This window comes from Rhinolophus ferrumequinum, chromosome 25, assembly GCF_004115265.2.
Source record: "Rhinolophus ferrumequinum isolate MPI-CBG mRhiFer1 chromosome 25, mRhiFer1_v1.p, whole genome shotgun sequence".
NCBI lineage: Eukaryota > Metazoa > Chordata > Mammalia > Chiroptera > Rhinolophidae > Rhinolophus > Rhinolophus ferrumequinum.
The window spans coordinates 3,435,264-3,457,234 of record NC_046308.1 but is presented as its reverse complement, the minus strand read 5'-3'; the positions used below and the strand labels follow the sequence as shown (position 1 = coordinate 3,457,234).

Genomic DNA, 21,971 nt, shown 5'->3' with positions numbered 1-21,971 from the left:
ATAAAAAAAACTACCAAATGAATTTACCTGATTTCTGGATTCAAGTGGCATCTTCCAATTGCAATTCCTTCAATCTAGGAATTGAAACCTGTTGACTTTATTACAATTGATAGTGACAGCACATCCTCTACATCAAGTCACACAGGGATAAATAATAGCAGGAGAAAGGAAGGAGGGGAGTGGAGGTGCTCTTTGGAGAAAATCCCCTTTCAAGTCCTTTTAATGGGCCTGGACTTCTGGGGTGCCTAGTCCTATTAAACCAGCTCCCTACAACTTCCTCCTTTGGTTCATGACATTGAATTCCTACCAGCATCATCTGGGTAAACGCTCCACCACTGTAAACCGCAAATGAAGACCAAGGGCCAATCGCTTCACCCACCAATTGTAATATACAAACCCTTTATACTTATTAAATACAAATTACCTGCCATGTTATTTAAAAAAATCAGGTAAACTTATTTTCTCTGCAACTGTGAATTTAGATAGAGCTTGTGTATTAATGCTGATTCTTCCGTAGTTTCCTTCAACCACTCACACCGTGTTGGTATCTTTCTTGCTGATATTCCAGAAACTTTCCAATCTCAGGTATCTAACACCTCACCCAAACTCAGTATTTTAAAAGTCAGCTTACAGGTAAATCTCCATTTGTGTACACATGGAAAATTCTAACTACAATCTCCAATCTGTCTAATTTTCATTCTTAAACCCCCACTCCAGTTCAATATTATGGCCACCTTACACCAACACTTACCTCCTAGTAACCACAGAACATTTGGTAGATTGAAAACCTTGATCCTTCACACCCCCTAACTAAAAACTTAACAATAACGAAGGATAAACAATACTCTTTGGGAATGCAACAACTTTATTGAAACAAAAGTGCAACTAAACTTGTTGAAAGCTTAAAAGGAGGAACTTAAGACACCTCCCCTCAAGCGCAGGACCAGATGCAGAGTGGACTCCTTCTGGATGTTGTAGTCGGACAGAGTGCGTCCATCTTCCAGCTGTTTGCCGGCAAAGATCAACCTCTGCTGGTCAGGGGGGATGCCCTCTTTGTCTTGGATCTTGGCCTTGACATTCTCGATGGTGTCACTGGGCTCCACCTCCAGGGTGATGGTCTTACCGGTCAAGGTCTTCACGAAGATCTGCATGCCCCCTCTGAGACGGAGGACCAGGTGCAGAGTGGACTCCTTCTGGATGTTGTAGTCGGACAGAGTGCGTCCATCTTCCAGCTGTTTGCCGGCAAAGATCAACCGCTGCTGGTCAGGGGGGATGCCCTCTTTGTCTTGGATCTTGGCCTTGACATTCTCGATGGTGTCACTGGGCTCCACCTCCAGGGTGATGGTCTTACCGGTCAAGGTCTTCACGAAGATCTGCATGCCCCCTCTGAGACGGAGGACCAGGTGCAGAGTGGACTCCTTCTGGATGTTGTAGTCGGACAGAGTGCGTCCATCTTCCAGCTGTTTGCCGGCAAAGATCAACCGCTGCTGGTCAGGGGGGATGCCCTCTTTGTCTTGGATCTTGGCCTTGACATTCTCGATGGTGTCACTGGGCTCCACCTCCAGGGTGATGGTCTTACCGGTCAAGGTCTTCACGAAGATCTGCATGCCCCCTCTGAGACGGAGGACCAGGTGCAGAGTGGACTCCTTCTGGATGTTGTAGTCGGACAGAGTGCGTCCATCTTCCAGCTGTTTGCCGGCAAAGATCAACCGCTGCTGGTCAGGGGGGATGCCCTCTTTGTCTTGGATCTTGGCCTTGACATTCTCGATGGTGTCACTGGGCTCCACCTCCAGGGTGATGGTCTTACCGGTCAAGGTCTTCACGAAGATCTGCATGCCCCCTCTGAGACGGAGGACCAGGTGCAGAGTGGACTCCTTCTGGATGTTGTAGTCGGACAGAGTGCGTCCATCTTCCAGCTGTTTGCCGGCAAAGATCAACCGCTGCTGGTCAGGGGGGATGCCCTCTTTGTCTTGGATCTTGGCCTTGACATTCTCGATGGTGTCACTGGGCTCCACCTCCAGGGTGATGGTCTTACCGGTCAAGGTCTTCACGAAGATCTGCATACCCCCTCTGAGACGGAGGACCAGGTGCAGAGTGGACTCCTTCTGGATGTTGTAGTCGGACAGAGTGCGTCCATCTTCCAGCTGTTTGCCGGCAAAGATCAACCGCTGCTGGTCAGGGGGGATGCCCTCTTTGTCTTGGATCTTGGCCTTGACATTCTCGATGGTGTCACTGGGCTCCACCTCCAGGGTGATGGTCTTACCGGTCAAGGTCTTCACGAAGATCTGCATGCCCCCTCTGAGACGGAGGACCAGGTGCAGAGTGGACTCCTTCTGGATGTTGTAGTCGGACAGAGTGCGTCCATCTTCCAGCTGTTTGCCGGCAAAGATCAACCGCTGCTGGTCAGGGGGGATGCCCTCTTTGTCTTGGATCTTGGCCTTGACATTCTCGATGGTGTCACTGGGCTCCACCTCCAGGGTGATGGTCTTACCGGTCAAGGTCTTCACGAAGATCTGCATGCCCCCTCTGAGACGGAGGACCAGGTGCAGAGTGGACTCCTTCTGGATGTTGTAGTCGGACAGAGTGCGTCCATCTTCCAGCTGTTTGCCGGCAAAGATCAACCTCTGCTGGTCAGGGGGGATGCCCTCTTTGTCTTGGATCTTGGCCTTGACATTCTCGATGGTGTCACTGGGCTCCACCTCCAGGGTGATGGTCTTACCGGTCAAGGTCTTCACGAAGATCTGCATGCCCCCTCTGAGACGGAGGACCAGGTGCAGAGTGGACTCTTTCTGGATGTTGTAGTCGGACAGAGTGCGTCCATCTTCCAGCTGTTTGCCGGCAAAGATCAACCGCTGCTGGTCAGGGGGGATGCCCTCTTTGTCTTGGATCTTGGCCTTGACATTCTCGATGGTGTCACTGGGCTCCACCTCCAGGGTGATGGTCTTACCGGTCAAGGTCTTCACGAAGATCTGCATGCCCCCTCTGAGACGGAGGACCAGGTGCAGAGTGGACTCCTTCTGGATGTTGTAGTCGGACAGAGTGCGTCCATCTTCCAGCTGTTTGCCGGCAAAGATCAACCGCTGCTGGTCAGGGGGGATGCCCTCTTTGTCTTGGATCTTGGCCTTGACATTCTCGATGGTGTCACTGGGCTCCACCTCCAGGGTGATGGTCTTACCGGTCAAGGTCTTCACAAAGATCTGCATTGTCTGGTAAAACAAAAAGATTAAAAAAAAACCCCAAACTTTAGCAGGCAATTCACATGTTAACACATTCCTAATAATTCTAAAAATGAAACGTTTTTTTAATATTGCCCAAGTAACTACGATAAAAAACCTAAGAAACCTCAGGAAATGAAACGGTATCGCCTTGATCTAACAAGCTGGAAACCCAAGCTTCACGCCCTTACTAGAGCAAAGCACAGAAACCGGCGACGTCCCTTATCTCCCCCCCTGACGGGACGGCTGTGTCCTGTCAATTCTGGGTCTTCCCCACGCCCAAATCCTGTGGTCCGCGACTGATCAAAGCCGACCCCACACACACCGGCAGGGGGCCCCACCCTAGATGGTGAGCCAACCGTGACGTCACCTTCCCACTATAGTGAGCGCCCCCAACAGGGCGGGTGCAGGATTGCTCAGAGCGGCAGCGGAACGTCGGCCTAGTTAACGCTCCTTCACGGCGCGGAAAAACCGCCATCTCGCGCCGTCAAGCCGTGAAACCGACTTCACGTTCAATTCCCTCAACACCAAAAAGCCGCACTCTCCCGTCACGAAAGGCCGCAGAGACCTTACGTTTACTATCCACCACCCACAACCTCCCCAATCTCGCCAGCCCCACAGCCCACTTCAGTCAGCCTTCCCCCAATTGAGGATCAGAATCGGCCGCCATTTTGCCGCGTTTCTCCCCGTCAGGGCCGCCTTAGTCCCGGGCCGCGAGAGACTAAGGGCCTCGGCCGCCCGCCACCCCCGGCGGGCAACTCTGCCTCCCACCCTTCCAGCCGCGGGACGACAAGTCCCCAGGGCCAGCGTGGCAACCCCTCCTCACCAAGCGGCGGTGACAGCAACGCACAAACAGTAACGACTGAACTCCGGGTCTCGACGAAACTGCCTACGCCACGCCCGGCGCTGACTTATATAGCAACCTGTCACACCGCCCGGCAGATCCCTCCGCAGAAACGCCGAGAAGGGACTACTTTTCTCAGTACTTGTGCTGTCCGGAAACAAAACTAGCTCGCCGATGTCGTCTAATCCCCTCCTAAAATGTTGTTCTGTTAAAGTTAGGCCTTTGGGCTGAATCTGGTGGGGAGGAGGACGCTCTCCTGAGCGGCCGGGCGGAGGGATGAACGCGCTCGCTGCGCGCTGCGTCCGCGGACGTAGCCCACGCTCGACTCGGCGGAAGGGGGAGCGCCTGCGGGAGGCGCGAAAACCCGGCGTGGATTCCATGGGCGCTCGGATGGGGCAGGGAGCCCGCGTCCCTGCATCCCAGCCTCTACGACCCCTCCCCTCAGCCCCGGCGGCCCCTAGGGGTCTAGGGACCAGCCCTGGGCGGACTGGTGTAGGCCCAACGCCCCATGCTGAGTCGGGGTCCCGCTCCCCTCGCGCGCCCCCGTCCCTCCCTTCCCCCACTGTGAAACTGAAGGGTCTTTCTTTGGGTCACATTTAAAATAGTGATCGTGTTCTATTTCCCTCAACTCCCCCTCAGCCCCCAGGCCCGTCGCGAGGGCTCGCCAGGCCTCAGCCCCCCGATTGGTGGCGGCCGCGCCCATCCCCCACCGGCGGGCACGGGAACAAGGTGAATGACTCGACAAATCTCAGTTTGGGGCCTGGACGCCGGCCGAGGCCTAAATTCTGCCTCAGACGTGCTGGTGGTCCCTGGTCCTCAGGACGAGCAGGAATTTCTCAAAACAAATGAGAGAAAAATAAGTTTCCATCCATGAAAAGACTATGGTGTGTCCACATTGAATTTTGAAAAGAAAGGTGGGAATTCAGCACATCTTTGTAAAACTGTTAGAGCTGATAGAACTAGAACTTTCTAGATTGTTCTTTACCCTTCCTGTTTGACCTGCGCAGCCTTGGGTTTGAGAAGCTTGTACTTGATTATAAACAAGGAGGCATCGAAATTTCAGCTCTGTTGATACTTAGTTGAGCTCAGAAATGAAACCTATTTAAGCCTGAGATTTTTAAAAAGATACTACTTGACTTTCAGCCTTGTATCTTTGGGGGGGGGAGGTGCTTAATATCCCAAATATGAAACAATTCTACAGGAAAATTTCCTTTGGGTAAAAGAGGAGAAAAAGGATCACCAGATTTTTTTCATTTGTACAATAATCTATTTAGTGATCTCTGTCATTTCTTGAGCATATTTTTAAGTGTTTCAAATGTATGAACATGGTGAAAATTTAAAACTGGTTTTTAAAAGTTTACAGTGAAAAGTCTCCCTCATGCCCTGAGTTTCTCAGCCTGTTTCTTCTGGACTCTTCTAGAAATATTCCCTATTTCTAAAAATAGGGAGGGCAAAGCATATTTTAATGTTTACCCTTTCAGGCCTTCAAAAAAAAATTTTTTTAAAGAGGCGACAAAAAAATTAATAAAAGGTTTTTGCCATTAAGAAAAGACTACATTCCTGGTTTAAATTGTGAACATGATATTATTTAAATATAGTTAAAATGTGAATCAAAACAAAACTATATTTTAATAACCAATGTATATATGTATTTATGAAAAAGGTATGAGCAGTGTTCAAAATAGACTTTGACCTCTAATCTTTAACATTTTTCTATGAGAATGAATTCATTACTAGGAAATTAAAATGAATAAAATGTCATTTTTCAGGTTAGGAGACCCCAGTGACTTGCAATAGATTTCTGTAAAGGTTATTTCTAAATCATTGGAAAGAGGTTGTAAAAGAACAAAAGATTGAGTCACTTTGTAAGGTTATTTCTCCCTGAATTTCAGGAAGAAGTTTTTAAAGGAACAGAAAGCTTCTGTCTAAGGTGACCAGGCCTAGCTTCATACCACACCCTGTTTGCTTTTGGCTGTTGTTTTGCTTCAAGCCTTGTGATTCACGTTTAAAGGCTGAGTCATGAGCTTTGTCACATAGCTTTTTTCTAGAGTCCAAAGGTACAGAGAAAAGCAGCCCTGATTTCAGAGGCAGGGGAGGGAGAAGAGGAGGGGAAGAACGAGCCCAGGGTTATCACCAAGGAGAAAACATTCTTGTGAACTGGAGAAAACATTGATGTCTCTAGCAGAAAACATTTCCTGTAATACCCCTGCCTTCCCTAACTTAAGTCCAACAGTGCGTTCTGTTGCAGTATGCAGAAGGAAACATTTGCCCAAGGGCACTGAGGTGAGAGGAGAAAATGACTTCCCCAAAGAAAGATGGCTGGTATTTCTCTAGAATAATGGTTCTCAACCAGGAGTGATTTGGTCCCTCAGAGGACATCTTGCAATGTCTGTTGATATTTTGGTTGTCACAACTGTGGCGGTGGTAGTGTTACTAGCACCTAGTGGTAGAGGCCAGGGATGCTGCTAAATACCCCACAATGGACAGTCCCCCACAACACAGAATTACCTGGCCCCCCAATGTCAGTCATGCTGGAGTTGAGAAACCCTGGTCTACAGAGGATTTGTTTTGTCGTCGTTGCAACTGCTTTATATTGACTGAGAAAGGCTCTCAAAGTCTAAGTGTCCCACTGGATTTCAGGAATTGGGTATCAGGTCATGCTCCTAACCCTAAAATCCCCTGACCTAGATAGAAAGGAATACGCTAGAATGTGCGAGAAGCAGGATGAGTCATGGGATCCATTTTTAGTTCCTTCCACAGATCTGTCCTTTGCAGGCGCTTCAGAAGAAATTGCTTCAGAGCTGGCACCAATGGAAGTGACAAGCCCAGCAACATGGTCAGACTGGCAGGCAGACGTGAGCACGTGATGGGCTGAGCTCACAAAAGGCCTGGGTGTTGGGCTGCTGGAGTGGGGGTTGGGGGTGGGGGCGGGGCAGGGATTGGACTGGTGCCTGTTTGCTTTTCTTCCTTACCCCAAAGGATTCAGTTCCCCCAAAGGTCACAAACTTGTATGGGACTTAACTCAGCATCAGGAGAATGTCCGAGAACACAACAACTGGCAAACATTTTCCCCCAAGAGAAGGGGTGAAATCGGAGAGCTGGATGAGAAACGCTTGCCTTGCTTTGTCACTGGTTATATAACCATAAAAGGTAGTCAGGAGTATTTGTAGCTCAGGGGAAAAAGAAAACAAACAACCCAAGGGACTCTGTTCTTTTTCCTGTTTACATTTATTCATTTGCATCGTAACACAAACTGCTCCAGCTTAAAAATAACCAACTTCTTCCTCTAACTTATTGGGGCTTTTTTTTTCTTTTTTAATTGTGGCAAAATACGTGTAACATAAAATTTACCATCTTAACAGTTTTTATGTGTATAGTTCAGAAGTGTTGAATGTATTGTAGGGGAGGAAAAACAATTTTCCCTTTACCCTTCTGAGTTTTTAGCTGAGGCACCTCTAATGAAAGACAGAGTAATCAGAAGGAAAAACCCCCGTTTATTCACACGTCTTACCTCATGTATTCATGGGAGGTCCCAGGAGACATGAGTAACTCAAGAGGTGGCTTTAGAGTTTAGGCTTGAATACCATGGGGACGGGGAGGGGAGTCTAGCCTCTTAGGAGAGAGGAAATGAGTTTTAGGAAAGACAAATGGGAAAATAGAAGAATAGGTGGGAGATATGGTAGTTTGTGACAAAGTTTGATGTCCATGCCTTGTCTCCCTCCTGTGACAAGAGTCAGTCTTCCCTGGTCAGTGAAACTCCCAGGGAGGGGATGTATGACCATTGAGTCCCTTTTGGCGGATCTCTCTTTAGGCAGATAAGGGGATTCAGTGAAAGACTCTCCCTGCATTTGCTGTTTTTCAAATGCCTTCAGCTCAAAATATCAAAGTGGCATATTTTGGGGTGGCATATTCTGTTACCCTTTGACATTCAGATTGTGCAACCATCACCATCATCCATCTCCAGAACTCTTCATCTTGCAAAACTGACACTCTGTACCTATTAAACCACTCTCCACTGCCCCAGCCTCCCAGCCTGTGGCAACCACCACCCTTTGTCTCGGTGAATTTGACTACTCTAGGTACCTCATATAATGGGCTTTGTTTTTTCAAAGGTAAAATAAATTTCACAGCAACTTTTATAGGAAGCACCATTTCCCAACACGAGCCTCGTGTTATTTTTTTCCTTATTAATATAGGAAACGGGCATGAAGACTATTTTTGCAGAAGAAGGAACTTGGAGGTTGGATTCCAAGCCTGCTACCTATGTGCCCCCAGACACAGAACTCAACATACACACAGGACAGACCATCCGGACGGAGCCTGTTGAGCAGATTCCAGTATGGCCATTCCTGTAATTAAACCTACTACAAACTAGCCACAGGCTGTACCTTACAAAAGTTAAAGATAAACCCGCCCCTACTCTTCTTTTACCTTGCAGAAGTCCCCCATACCAAGAAGGTTTCCATGGAAACAAGAAACACACATAAACCAACCTTAGCCTGGCGGATGGAGGGGGCTCGCTCTTCCACTAGCGATTAGAGACTGCCACTCCTTCTGTGGGGTGGACTTTTTTCTTCTATTTACTCTCTGCTAAATAAACTGACTTGTAGTGCAAACTCTAATGTCAGCTCACATTAGAATTCTTTCCTGTGTGAAGCCAAAGACACTCTTTTCCTATAACATTATGGTATTTTCTCCCGTCATTGTGCTATTGGAAATATTTAATTATAAGATACAAAGTAAAACAGAAGCATATAATTAGTTTTGTAGTAGGCCTGATCATTTTAGAAGTAACTTCAACTTTTTTTTTTCCCCTTAAAATCTTGACCTTTAGGGAAAAGTAACCTTCACAGAAGCTCATTACAAACAGGAGCTGTCACCAATACTCCAAGTGGTGAATCTCACGAATTTCAGTTTCTTCTCAAAAATGAAGGCTTTGCAAAGAGTCAGTTCCCTTCAGACCTAAGATGAGATGTTTTTATGATTTAAAACATGAGGTCAAGTTGAATAAGGCAGGAGTTGATGGATGAGGAATTTCATTATTACTGCAGACAAAGAACTGAACCCACAGGATGCAAGAGGAACCCTGCTTTCAATAAAATATACTAGCTTTTATTTTTAATGATAAAATACAGTGTATAGATACAAACACTATGTACACCACAGCCTGCCACTCATTCATTCATTCATTCATTCATTCATTCATTCATGACTGGTTGCTGATGAAGCAGGGAGCAAAACCCTTGTTTCCTTAGTTTCCTCTTGGGTGGCTTCCTCTGAAAATGGTGGCTCCTGATAGCATAAAGGGCATGGCCAGCACAGACCCTCAGACCTGTCACCCTCTGATGGCCAGGAATAGGTCAGTGGAGTAAGTCACCAGCCCTCCTGGCCTTTTACTGCAGTCACAATGCCAGGAAACGCACAGTAACTCCCTAAATAATCCTTCTGTTCACTTTTGCTGTGGTTTCAATGCTCACATCAGGTTTTGTCTTTACATCCTTCGCCTAACTTCTCTTCTAGCAAAAGGACATTTGGAGTGTTACGGGTTTCAGTAAGGACAGATCACTCCTATCGTGAAAACCCCAACTCCAAGTAGTGACGGAGGAGATACACTTGTTATAATGTCATCTGTGGTGCTCTACTGACGAAGAACTTGAGCAAAAATAAGAATCAGAAAAGGAGAGTGTGGTGGAGATGCCAGGGATCGAACCTGGGGCCTCATACATGCAAAGCATGTGCTCTACCACTGAGCTACACCCCCTGCCCCCAAGGCTTTATTTCCTGAAATTCTCTGCTACACTAATCTGAAAAATGTTTTCCCCCTACATTTTATATATTTCAATAAGCGTTAGGGTTTAAAACAAGCAAACCAAAATAAATCATTTTATTTCTCCCAAATATAAAAACTTATAGCTGAAATTCTGACACTGGAACCAAGGAACAAAGGGAAACAGACCTTTTTTTTTGGTGGAGGTGCTGAGCATAAATCTTTTTTTAAAAAAATGATTGGGGGGGGGGGGGGGAGGGTGAGGGGATTGGAGGGCAGTTGGTGACCACAGGATGGCCACGGGTTTGAAAATTAATCTGGGGAACGTAATTTGGTGGTTACCAGAGGGTAAGGGGGTTTGGGGGTGGGGGATGAGGGTGAGGGGGATCAAATGTATGGTGATGGAAGGGGAGCTGACTCTGGGTGGTGAACACACAGTGTGTTTTATGGATGATGTGATACAGAATTGCACACCTGAAATCTATGTAATTTTACTAACAATTGTCACCCCAATAAATTAAAAAGAAAAATAAAATAAATTTTAAAAAAATGATTGGGATAACATTGGTTAATAACATTATATAAATTTCAAGTGTACAACTTTATAATACATCTGTATACTCTATTGTGTGCTCACCACCCTAAGTCTAGTCTTCTTCCCTGGCCATATTATTTGACCCCCTTTACCCTCTTCGTCCTCCCCAGACCCCCCCTGCCCCTCTGGTAACCACCATTCTGTTGCAAACAGACCAATTCTTGAAGGTTGCTTCTCACAGACAGAAAAGAAAGGAAGGAAAATGTGAGAATTTCTTTCCAATAAAAAAGGGCACTGCCCCAGTCGCACTTCCACTCAGAAATCTCTGGCTTCCTGTCTTTCAAAACCATTCCAACCTTCGGTGACTTTGAGGTTTACACATCTGCTTGAAGACTTTTTTTCCCCTCCCAAAACTCTTTTGAACATAAAAATAAGCAAACTAAAGAGAAACAGATCCAGCTCCCAGAATCAGAGGAAGGAAATCTGCAATAGCCCAGTGAAAAGAGCCCTTCTTTAACTATCAATGAGCCTTTCTTCCAGAGTGCTTAGGAAGCACCCGAGGTGAGAGAAGTCACAATGTGTAGTGTCTTTTGGGTCATCAAGGGGCCACTGGGTGATGAAGGAACAGATGAGGGGCAAGGAGAGGGCAGAAAGCTGAGGCTGCACCCTCTCCCACCAGCGCTTGAGATTTCTGGGCAAGAAAATAGTCATTTACTACGATGGGGAGAACACACCTAAAAATGTCCTGCCACTTTGGTCCCCAGTCAGCTCCCTTATATGATAGCCTGCTGATGCTTGAAACTTCACAGCTAGAGGCCTAGGTGAGCTGGGGCACAGGACAGTGGAGCCAGCAGCTGTGATTTCATGACCGTACCTCTCAGGGCCTCCTGGGTAAAGTGGAGATTAGACTAGTACCTCCTTCAGAGGGTGGCTGTGACTATTGAACAGTGACACCTAGAAGGTTTAGAACAATGCGTGGTATAAGGTCAGAGCTCTGAAACGTGAGTGAAGGGCTTCTGGTGAAGGGCTTCTTCTTCTCACATTCACACCAGGCCGGAACTGACACTTTGCTGATGCTGTTTTGGTGAAACAGAGGGGACAAGCAACAGGGCATGGGGTGACGGGCGAGGCGCAATGCAGCTCCTACGTAAGCCATCCACTGTCCTTACTGCTCTAGATCCAGGGGCAGCCAAGAGCGAGACCTTGGCGGGAACAGAAGGATGGGGCTATATGGATGGCCATATTTTGGACATGGTTTGGGAGGAGCTCAGGGACTGTATTCAGATTAGTAGAGGCCCCTGCTTGTTCTCTTGCCAGATTGCTCTGCTCAAACCAACTCCATTATGTCTCTCCTCTCTGCACAAAACTCTTAGAATCCAATCCATACTCCTCACTCTGGTCTTTAAGGCCCTGTGTGATCTGGCCTGTTGATCTTGCTAATGCCATCCCTCACCCCTCTCCTCCTCCCTCGGGGCATGCCAGGTTCCCCAGTACCTCAGGGCCTTTGCATTTGCCATTCCTTCTGCCTAGAAGCTGTTCCCCAGATGTTCTCCTGATTGGCTCCTCGCTGTCCAGGTCCTCAGGCAGGCCTTCCTGTCCACCTCTCTGAAGGGGCCTAGGAATCCCACACGTGCCTGATCACACGCCTCTGCTTTGTTTTGTTTTCCTTCACAGCGTCATCCATCACTCTTGAGACCTGCTTTATACAAGTCTGTGTCCCTCCCCGGGTGGGAAGGTTAGGAGGGTAGGGTCTTGTCTGTCTTCTTTCCTGTTACATCCCAGTGCCTAGAACGGTGCAGGGCACATAATAAGAACTCAGTAAATATTTGTGGAATGAATGCAAAAAAATAAATGAATGAAAGAATAGGAGCCTGGGACAGATGATGGCTATATTCAGGAAGTCTGCAGCTTTGTTAAGACTAGAAAAACTTTCAGTTTAGAGTGATCCCACCTCCTCTCTCAAATCCATAAACATTTTCTGAAGGCCCACCTCTGGGCCAGAGCAGGACATACAAAGATGGAACATTTGCAGCAGAGTGAGCAATTCCTGGCCTTGGAAGTCAACAATCTTATTCTGGGAAACGATCTATAAACCAAACACTGTACATTGGCGCTGTGGGCAAGCAGGAAATGGAAAATAATGCATCAGTGTGAGAATGTTTTGTTCCTCCTAAGGAGCTAGAGCATTACTGGGACTAAGTGGTCGATAGACAACCGCCGGACCGAATGTCATTAGACTGTCAAGTGTATTCTTCCAGAGAAGAGTAAGGCATTTCTATGACAGTTGAAGAATTTAATTTATTTAAAGAGAAGTGAAAAAATACACAGAAACGATAAAAAGAACCATCGCCTCCCCGTCGGGGAATCGAACCCCGGTCTCCCGCGTGACAGGCGGGGATACTCACCACTATACTAACGAGGACGAGCTATGGCAGCGGTTCTCCGGCTGGACCTATAGAGACGTCATTCTTCCGCTGTGGCGCCTGTCTATTCCCAGCCGGGCTTCCACTGGCGCAGTGCCTAGTCGGTGGGCTTCGCTGCGGTCGCGGAGAAACCTGCTTGAATCGACAGAACCGATGAGCTCCAGAAACATGTACAAAACGGAGAAAATTGTAAATTCTTATACTTTTGACCAGGAAGCAGAGGGGATGTAGCTCAGTGGTAGAGCGCATGCTTTGCATGTATGAGGCCCCGGGTTCGATCCCCGGCATCTCCACCTTCGGGCTTCGGACTGCTCTTTTCTTATTAACGTGGATTGGAGTGTTACGTACTTTAACCTTCTTACAAAACTAAACAACGATAAGCCCCACTGGGTTAGTTCCATTTTAAATTTTAAATTTTAAAGAGCTCATTTCCTGTTCGGTGCTAGATTTAGCAGTGAGGGTTCAGAGAACAGAAATAAAACAGAAAGCAAAAATTAACGCACACACACCAACAAACATGCAACAGGTTAATACCGTTTACGAAACAAAAGAAATGGAGTCAAGAAAACACTTGCCCTTGATGGATTTCCCCAGGTGGGGAGCTTCCGGGAAGTCTCCATCCCCCCTGGCTTCCCGTGGACATTGCTCGGAGCTGTTTCAAACAAAGAAAGTAAAGTCCTTTCTGTTAATTGGAAAAAATTAGCTTCATCTATTGACTTACTTCCTGTCCCGTCTTTTCTCTTGGGCGGGAGGGAAAAAAAAAAAGGAGAGCTGCCGAAACCCGGGATCGAACCAGGGACCTTTAGATCTTCAGTCTAACGCTCTCCCAACTGAGCTATTTCGGCGGCTGTGAGAAACGCGCCGCTCTTCCGTCCTCCTTGTTACCCTAACGGCCCTGCGTCCCGCACCTTGCGTCGGACGCCGGAAGGCCGGGATCGGCCGTAACGCACGGCCGCCACCTGCGCGCAATGCCCCTTCTCTTCTCTCAAGGGCACCGCCTCTGAGCAGCTTTCTCTAATCAGGCCTCCGAACACGACCCCAGCCCCTTATTTTTTATTGTTAACTTTGGTATTGATTGTTTTCCTTGTCCATTCTCTGTCTCTCCAGCTAGAAAGACAGACCCAGGAGGAGCAAGGAAGTCATCTGCCTCGTTCAGAGCTTAGGGCAGTGCCTGGCACAAAACAAGTGCTTAATAAATATTTGTTGAATTAATGAACGAATGAGTGAACGGATGAATCCTACTTGGCTCAGAGTCCCGCTTTCTCAAAGTCCCGTCTCTGGACAAAGGAACAAGGTCGCCCTTGAGTGCAGCTCCTCAAACAGCCCAAACATGGCAGGGATGCTGACCACCCCTCGGCCTGTGGGAGGACGCACCCGCAAATGTGGCTTTCCTTGGGGCAGTGAGTGACTCAGATCCGGCCTCCAACCATGGCACCTGTGGCACCTGCTCAGCTTCAAGGCATGAAGAAATCAACAGGTAGGCATCCAGGTGCAGCTCTCCCTGCCTCCCTTCCCTTTGGGAATTGGGTGGGTGGGGAGTGCTGTCTGGGAGAGGATGAACCAGTGGGGAGGTCCTCCGTGCTGTGAAGTCGTTTAATAAGTGTTTGCCAAGCACCTGACGACTCTCTGGCCTGTCCACAAATACAGTAGCAAGATAGTTCAGTATAGTAGTAGTTACACTACGAGGCAAAATAAAGCCAAGTGATGGGATGGACGATGGCAGTGGGCTTAGTAAGAGAAGGGGGAGCTGAGAAGACCTGAAGAATGAAGAGTCGGCATGTAAAGGCCTGGGGAAGAGGCTCTCAGACAGAAGGCCAGCTGAGGCCAAGGCCCTGGGGCTGAGAACAAGGTTGGCTAGAAAGAGAGTCAGCCAGTCAGCGTGGAAGCAGTGAAGGGTGGGGAGGGGAGAGGGTGGGTGGCAGGATCACAGAGGGAAGAGGCCAGATCTTGCAGCCTTGAAGGTGAAAGGTTTAGATTTTCTTCTGAGTGGAAATGGAAAGCCATCGGAGCTGATGGTGCCTCGAGCATTCATATACCTTCTGAATAGGGGAAAGGGAGGATATATGCCACTTACCGAAGAGTTAGTATCATAGATACAGAGAACATGCTGATGGCTGCCAGATGGGAGGGGGGTTGGGGGCATGGGCGGAAAAGGGGAAGGGATTAAGCAGTACAAATTTCCAGTTATAAAGTACAGCACAGGGAATATGGTCAATACTATTGTAATAACTACGTATGGTGCCAGGTGGGTACTAGACTTACCAGGGGGATCACTTTCTAAGTTATATAAATGTCTAACAGCTATTCTGTACACCTGAAACTAATATAGTATTGTATGTCAGCTGTAATGGAAAAAAACGTAGTAAAAAAGGAAGAGTTAATAATTTTCAGGAAAGACGAGTGGGCCTTAAAAGAGGAGGTGGGAGGTGTGACCATTTGTGACAGAGTTTGTATGGGTGTGTTGCCCACTCCTAGTCTCCTGTCCTGGGACAAGAGTCAGTCTTCCCTGGTTGTTGAAACTCCCAGGGAGGGGATGTATGACCACTGAACACCTTTAGGAGGATGTCTCTTTAGGCAGATAAGGGGATTCAGTGAAAATCTCTCCCTGTATTTGCTGTTTTTCAAGTGTCTTCAGCTCCAAATAATCTAGATACCAAAGCAGCATACCCTGAACTCCTTCAGGAGCCAGTGAGGACCAGAGGGGACTCGTCCTGCTGCTCTTCATTAATCCACAGTCGTTCTTTTGCAACTAATGATAAGTGTAACATTCTTATAAAAATCGAATAAGAAAGGAAGGAAGGAAAGAAGGGAAGGGAGGGAGGTAAGGAGGGCAGAAAAAGGGGAATGGGAAAAGAAAGGAAAGAAGGGAGGGAGAAAGAAAAATAAAATTCAAACAGTCCAGAAAGGTACAGAATGGAACGTCAAGGAGTCACTCCCACCTTATATCAGTTCTCCCCAGAGCTGACCAATGTCTAGAGTAAATTATGATTTACGTGACCTTGGGCAAATTACGCAGCCATTCTTTACACAGCCATTCTTTACCCCTGCATTTCGTCATCTAATGTGATCAAATGGCACCTGCCAGAAGGGTTGTTGTGAGGATTAAATGAGGGCACACCTGTCAAGCATTGCCCAATACATATTAAGAGCTACGTAATTGTTAGTCACTGATCAGGAGTGTAAGTACCAAAATACTCGACACGTATGCATTAGGCCCACCGCTCAGCACACACCCGGCTTTCTGCACTCACTACTTTCTTGAGAGATGGACAACTTTTGCAAGTGGCCTAATTCACACAGTTTGCAGACACAACTGTGACACCTTCATCCCCCCGGGTGCCTCTGCAACACAGAGCACTTGGAAGGGAATACCAGAGGGGTCTCCTTTTGTAGTTAAAATATTTTGTTAGCCTCCCCGTCGGGGAATCGAACCCCGGTCTCCCGCGTGACAGGCGGGGATACTCACCACTATACTAACGAGGAGAAGGCACGACTCCCTTCCTGTAGGCGAGTCCATATAAATAAGACGTTCTTTGCTTACGGAGCCCATCTAATGTAGACTCGGTTTCCATAGGCGCATTGCCGAGTACCCCTGGCCGGTGGGCTTCTCTGCCGCGCCGAAGAACGTGCTTGAATCGGTGGTGGCACTGAGCACCCAGAAAGGAACAGATACAAGTGTAGGAAAACCGGGACTTCCTAGGTTGTCAGCCCCAGAGAGGGCAGGGGATGTAGCTCAGTGGTAGAGCGCATGCTTTGCATGTATGAGGCCCCGGGTTCAATCCCCGGCATCTCCACTGTTTTACCACTTTCTATCATAAATCAGACGGTGGAAGGCTAAGCAGGGAAGACACCGCCATCCGCTGGCCTGAGAAGGGAGCTCCTTTGGGGAGAGCAACGTCCCTGGCTCAATCACAGATGCCCGATCCCTCCCCTTGGGAGCTGGATTCAGTAGTTTGGCAGAGAGCCTAGGAACCTGCATTTTTAAACGGAACATTCCTAGTTATTCGTGTTATCAAGTAGTTTGAAAAACACTGGATTTCTAAGGGTTTTGTGGCTGGCCATGCATTCGGTGGACTCCTGCGTGCCTAATGCCAGGCAATGTGTATGCACTGAGCCCCTGCTGTGTGCCAGGCAGAGTGTCATGTCGACTGGCCAAATAATTCTCCAGGTAATCCACCAAAAGAAAAACAGTTTATCCGGGGGGAACAGAACCACCAAGGAGTGCGAACACACTCACCCGCCAGGCTGCCCACCGACCGCCCACGTGGGAAAAAGGTATAAGAACCCAACATGGCTTCCCCTTTTATTTGCATCCCTTCCCCAAAATTACCACAAAGATCAACAGGAAGTGAAGACTAGAGAGTTAACCAGGGGCCCAGCTCCACCCCCATAGTCCTCCCAGCTCTATGGTTAAGTATTTTAAGACCCCAGTTCACTTTTATCAGTCAAGTACTCTGGTATCCCTGGTTAAGAGAGACAAGGTCTCTGGACTGTCCTGGACTTGACAGGCCAGTTCAGGAGGCGAGCAATAAGCACGTGGTGGTAAGTTTCATGAAGACAATAAAGGTGATGAACGGGGATAACGTGGCGGCTGCTGGATGGTCAGGGGGACCTGTGTGCAGAAACAGGAAATGGCAGGTGCAAAGGCCCTGAGTGTTTAAGGGACAGAAAGAAAGCCCAACACATGGAGTTTCCAGAATGAGGGCAGGAGGTTTGACTCTTCAAGACACTGGACCGCCTGATGTAGGGGATTATGATCCGATTAAGGTTTACCTCTAGCGGCCAGGTGGAGAATACCCCAAACCACCAGGAAGTCACAGCACAGCCTAACCCTGGTGGAGGTGGAGCATGACGGGGCGCTGGACAAACTCTGGAGGTAGTGACAGAACTTGCCCATGCCTTGAATGTGTGTGTGTGGGAGAGCAGGGGCAGGGAAAGAGAGACCTATCTGGGGTTAGTGACCAGGAAGTGGGGAAAATGAATAGCTTTGGAATATTAAACACGTATCTTGGGAGTTTTGTCTTACTTACGTATGTACATTATGGAACTTGTTCGTTTATTTTGCATTTATATTCTGGTAGGAGTACAGATTGATTTCAGAAAACGACCTAAGTGAGAGGAAATCAACACCCTGCAGGCTCACAGTGCCAGACCGCCACTAACACCTGGGGCAGGACCCACCCAGACCAGTTTCTATACGGATGTACCCAAGACCCCCCCCATTCAGAGATTCGTTAGGACTCACTGGACTCACACGCCAAGATTTATTACAGCAACATAGGCGACAGCTGCCCCTGGGGAGGAGACACCCACGCCTTGCGCCCCACTCCACAGGAGCCTGGGCCCCCCTCACTGTAGGGTGGGTGTACCGCACCCCCAAAGGGGGGGCGCTGGGAGGAGGCCCTGCAGTCACCGCCTCCTGCTCTCAGCCACTTCACCCTCCAGCTCCACAAGGGACTAATGTAGTCCACAGAGCACATTGAAAAGGGGACTCGCACGTGAGATAAACTGTTACCCACCACGTAATAAATAGTTATAAAAAGTCACCGCCAGGGCAGATTGCCCACGGCGGCAGGCAGCAAGCTGTGTCAGAACCGGGCCAAGATGAAAGAGGGTTTCCAGAGGCTGCCTCCTGGGTGAAGTCCAGGGGCCAAGGGGTATCATGTCAGAAACTGGCTGCTCACATGTGGTGCTTGGCCGGCAGGCCAGGCACCAGGTCAGACGTCAGAGGTCAGAGGTTGGGGGCCAGGCTTTCTCCACATCGGCGTGCATGGCCTCGGGGAGCCACTCGCAGTACTCAGCCAGTAGGTCTGCAGGGGCAGAAGACAGCGTCAGAATGGCTCTGTGCCCAGCTGCCCTGCCAACCCTGGGTTGCCTGGGCAGACCCCGTCCCATCCGCTCCCAAGCCCTGGTTAAGGGGCACCTGCCCGTCAAACTCACATTTGGGGCTTTTCCTCCAAGCAGCCAGCAAGGCGTCTCGGCAGTCGGCCTTCTCGGCCACAAGGGCCCTCAGGAGACTCTCTGTCCTGGGCTGCAGCCTGTGGGAAGGGATGGAGGGCATTATGCCACCCACAGGGCTGCCCGCTGTGGGAGGGGGCAGGCAGCCCTGCCTTGGTGGGTAAAGGATCCCTGTTCCTCCACCATGCTGGGTGCCGTGGCTCGATGGAAGGCTCTAGACGTCACCACCTCCTACCTGCCTCTGGTCCGCCCGCCCTGGCCTTTCTTCTACTCCTTGAGCACTCCCCCACCCATGCTGCTCGTCCCATCTAGAACCTTCCTCCAGATTTCCACCTGGCTCACAGCGGCCTCCTCCGAATCTGCCCAGTCAGGCTCTCCTGACCAACCCCCCCAGGCCCCACACCTCATCGCTAACGTCCTGCTCTGTAGCCGCGTCACCACCCGCCATGTGTACTAGCTGTGTTGTTTGGTGTCAGTCTCCCTGCACCGGACGTCCCCACAGGGACAGGGTCCTGCCTGTATCCCAGCAGAGAGGGTGATCAAAACCAGCTGCTGGGTGAACAGTTGGCTGGCAGCAGCCTGGCAGGGGGCGCCTGGCCCCACACCCTCCTCCTGAGTCCCTGGAGTGAGGGAGTGAGAGGGTGGACTTGCACCCATCTGCTTCCAAGACCCCTCCCGTGCACCTTCCAGACGCCAGCCTCAGGGAGGGGGAGGCGTCCACTTGGAGCTGGCCAAGGTGGAAAGAGAACAAAAAGGGAGGAGCAGGGACAGGCAGGGCAGAGGAGGATGGTGGTGATGGGCGGGACTGGGTGGGCCTGTGCGCAGCTGGCAGGAAGCCCCTAGGGACGCAAGCATGTAGAACACCTCCTCCTGGCACCTGGCAGCTGTGTAGTGGGTTGACCAATGTCTCCCCAAAAGTCCACATCCACCCAGAACCTCAGAATGTGACCTTATTTGAAAAGAGGGGCTTTGGAGATGCAATTCAGATGAAGTCATACTGAAGTGGGGTCGGCCCTGAACCCATGATGTGCTTACAAGAGAGGACATGAGGGGACAGCCATGTAAAGACAGTGGCAGGGATCAAAGTGATGTGGCCACAAGCCAAGGAATGTCTGCAGCCACCAGGAGCTGGGGGAGGAGGGAAGGAGCCTCCCCTAGAGCCCCCAACCCTGCTGACACCTGGATTTTAGACTTCTGGCCTCCAGAACTGAGAATACATTTGTTGTTCTAAGCCAGTCAGTTGGTGGTGACTGGTTATGGTGGTCCAGGACACCAATCCCAGCTCCTGCCGCCACCCCCCGCCACCCTGGTGCTGCCGGGAAAGGCTGTACCTGGCCCACGTCTTCAGCATCGTGCTGGGGCTGGACAGCAAACAGCCCTGGTATGAGGCCAGCTTGGGGAAGACCTGAGGAGAGCGCACAGGGCAGGGTGAGGGGTCACCTGGCTCACCTCCCGCCCACAGCACCCAGGACGGGGCGGGGAATCACCGGGCTCCCTACCTGCCCTTCCAGCAGAAAGCGGGCAAAGTGCTTGTAGCAGTCGAGGCCCTCCGGGAAATCCACCTGGACCGCGGGCAGTGGCCAGCCGACGCGATCTGGACGGCAGCAGCCAGTAAGCGAGGGACCGTGAGGGACCCCCACATCCTCCCCAGAACCAGCCGGAGCCGGGGGCCTGTGGTGACACCACCTGAGACACACACACACACACACACACACTTCCCAGTGTAGGGTGTGGGACCGTGTCCACGGGAGCCCAAGGCCACCAGGAAGCTGCCCCAACTCACAGAACACGCTGGCCCGGTGACACAACACCCGCCCCTTCTCGGGGCAGTAGGCAGGGGGCGGCTCCTCCAGGGGCTTTTCGAACTGGCAGTAAGCAGGCAGCAGGGCTGGGATCCACTGGGCCTCCACGGTGCAGACACCTGGGGGCCCAGGAGAGAGGGCTGAGGATGACAGTGACCAAGCTGTCTGGGAGGGGCTGTGTCCTCCCCACCAAGGGCCCTGGCGTCACAGCTCCCCAGAGCCCGTGAGCAGGGCGAGGGGCCGGCCACCGGCTTTGCTACCTTTCATGTACAGCTTGGTGGTCTCCACAATTTCCTGGTAGACCACAAAGTCGGGCAGCTCTTTGAAAAGGACGGAACTGGGGTGGATGTAGACAGGGTCATCGAGGAGGGGGGTCTGCAAAGAGAGGGTGAGTGGTGTGTGTCGCAGACACAAGCACAGGTGCAGGAACCCATGTGAATTCAGCTGCACGTGCGGCTGGGAAAGCGGAAGAGCATTCTGCCAGGTGACGAGCGGCGTGTCCGTACCGGGGACCAGTATTCAGCTGAGCGAAGACGCCGACACAGGTACTGACACGTGCCTCACTCACCACCATGCTGACTGAGAGAAGCAGGACAAAAAAAGGCCACAGTGTATGCTTCCACTGACACGAAATATATGGAATCAGCAAAGCCGTAGAGACAAAAAGGCAATTCACGGAGTGGGGGGTGGGGGGTTAGGAGAAAATGGAGAGACTGATAATGGGGACGGGGTTTCTTTTTGGGGCGATGAAAATATTCCAGAATTGATCGTGGTGATGGTTATACAACTCTGTGAATATGCTAAAAACCACTGAATTGTACACTTTAAAATGGTGAATTGTCCACTTTGTGATTCCTCTCTCCATTAAGCAGTTATGAAAATAGACTTGGGGTGAAGCTAATCCCCAAAGGAAGTGTGACTCCTGTACACCCCATCCTGTTCCTTGGTGGGGACTTTCCCAGAGGCTGCAGTGACAGGACCGAGGACAGGTCCCCGCAAGGGTCCCCTGGCTGCTCTAGGTGTCCCGACAATGCCCAGAGGCAGGCATCACAAGTGCCCAGGCTGGCAGGACTCGAGACAGATGGAGGGTGGGGTGGAGAGGGGAGCCCGGGCATAACGCCTGCCACGCTGCCTGCTCCCGAGCTGGAATCTGACCTTATACGCATTCTTCCACTTGTCGTCCAGCAGGTCCTCGCTCTGGACCCTGCGGGCCAGGTGGTCGCCCAGGCCGGCCGTCACGATCTGCCGCAGGTAGGTCACCTGGCTCTCGGAAGGAGGTTGCATCTTGGGGTCCACAAAGAGCCCAGCCTCAGGGCACACAGAATTGACTGGGGGAAAAGCCAGGTGTGAGGACAGCAGTGGACAATGGTGGGACCTGCGGTCTCGGGCTGACCTTCTGGGAAGCCCCGACACCACTCAATGCTGAG

General features: G+C 50.1%; 2 protein-coding genes, 2 long non-coding RNA genes and 6 other non-coding genes across 13 annotated transcripts in view; 4 read left to right on the top strand and 6 right to left on the bottom strand.

Moving 5' to 3' along the window:
* Positions 1–845: 845 nt before the first annotated feature.
* Positions 846–21,038, bottom strand: UBC (ubiquitin C). Of its 2 annotated transcripts, XM_033097946.1 has the most exons (3): positions 21,034–21,038; positions 11,416–11,420; positions 846–3,206 (listed from the first exon to the last, which is right to left on the bottom strand). In XM_033097946.1, the coding sequence occupies exon 3, from the start codon at positions 3,201–3,203 to the stop codon at positions 903–905; it is 2,301 nt and encodes a 766-aa protein (XP_032953837.1). In that variant the 5' UTR covers positions 3,204–3,206; positions 11,416–11,420; positions 21,034–21,038; the 3' UTR covers positions 846–902. The 2 variants fall into 2 exon arrangements, with proteins under 2 accessions (XP_032953837.1, XP_032953835.1); XM_033097944.1 differs by lacking the exons at positions 11,416–11,420; positions 21,034–21,038 and adding an exon at positions 4,042–4,196.
* LOC117017558 (uncharacterized) lies at positions 4,828–8,911 on the top strand. 2 transcript variants are annotated; one of them, XR_004422091.1, is made up of 4 exons: positions 4,828–4,973; positions 6,808–6,914; positions 8,256–8,396; positions 8,498–8,911. It is a non-coding gene; the product is annotated as an uncharacterized LOC117017558 (long non-coding RNA). The 2 variants fall into 2 exon arrangements; XR_004422090.1 differs by having other exon boundaries at positions 8,256–8,911.
* TRNAA-UGC (transfer RNA alanine (anticodon UGC)) lies at positions 9,749–9,820 on the bottom strand. The gene has a single exon. It is a non-coding gene; the product is annotated as a tRNA-Ala (tRNA).
* Positions 12,712–12,783, bottom strand: TRNAD-GUC (transfer RNA aspartic acid (anticodon GUC)). Its single transcript has one exon. It is a non-coding gene; the product is annotated as a tRNA-Asp (tRNA).
* Positions 13,006–13,077, top strand: TRNAA-UGC (transfer RNA alanine (anticodon UGC)). Its single transcript has one exon. It is a non-coding gene; the product is annotated as a tRNA-Ala (tRNA).
* On the bottom strand, positions 13,557–13,629 carry TRNAF-GAA (transfer RNA phenylalanine (anticodon GAA)). The gene has a single exon. It is a non-coding gene; the product is annotated as a tRNA-Phe (tRNA).
* Positions 14,107–21,971, top strand: part of LOC117017559 (uncharacterized) — an 8,637-nt gene continuing 772 nt past the window's right edge. The window contains exons 1-2 of the long non-coding RNA XR_004422092.1: positions 14,107–14,261; positions 21,730–21,795. This is a non-coding gene — a long non-coding RNA (uncharacterized LOC117017559). The remainder of the gene's footprint in view (positions 14,262–21,729; positions 21,796–21,971) is intronic.
* TRNAD-GUC (transfer RNA aspartic acid (anticodon GUC)) lies at positions 16,196–16,267 on the bottom strand. Its single transcript has one exon. It is a non-coding gene; the product is annotated as a tRNA-Asp (tRNA).
* TRNAA-UGC (transfer RNA alanine (anticodon UGC)) lies at positions 16,507–16,578 on the top strand. Its single transcript has one exon. It is a non-coding gene; the product is annotated as a tRNA-Ala (tRNA).
* DHX37 (DEAH-box helicase 37) overlaps positions 18,013–21,971 on the bottom strand; it is a 22,195-nt gene continuing 18,236 nt past the window's right edge. For both annotated transcript variants that reach the window (XM_033097942.1, XM_033097943.1), the window contains exons 21-27: positions 21,700–21,872; positions 20,805–20,919; positions 20,526–20,663; positions 20,242–20,336; positions 20,074–20,147; positions 18,725–18,822; positions 18,013–18,594 (exon numbers count right to left, since the gene is read on the bottom strand). In XM_033097942.1, the coding sequence (XP_032953833.1) occupies positions 18,509–18,594; positions 18,725–18,822; positions 20,074–20,147; positions 20,242–20,336; positions 20,526–20,663; positions 20,805–20,919; positions 21,700–21,872 (779 nt within the window). In that variant the 3' untranslated portion in view covers positions 18,013–18,508. The remainder of the gene's footprint in view (positions 18,595–18,724; positions 18,823–20,073; positions 20,148–20,241; positions 20,337–20,525; positions 20,664–20,804; positions 20,920–21,699; positions 21,873–21,971) is intronic.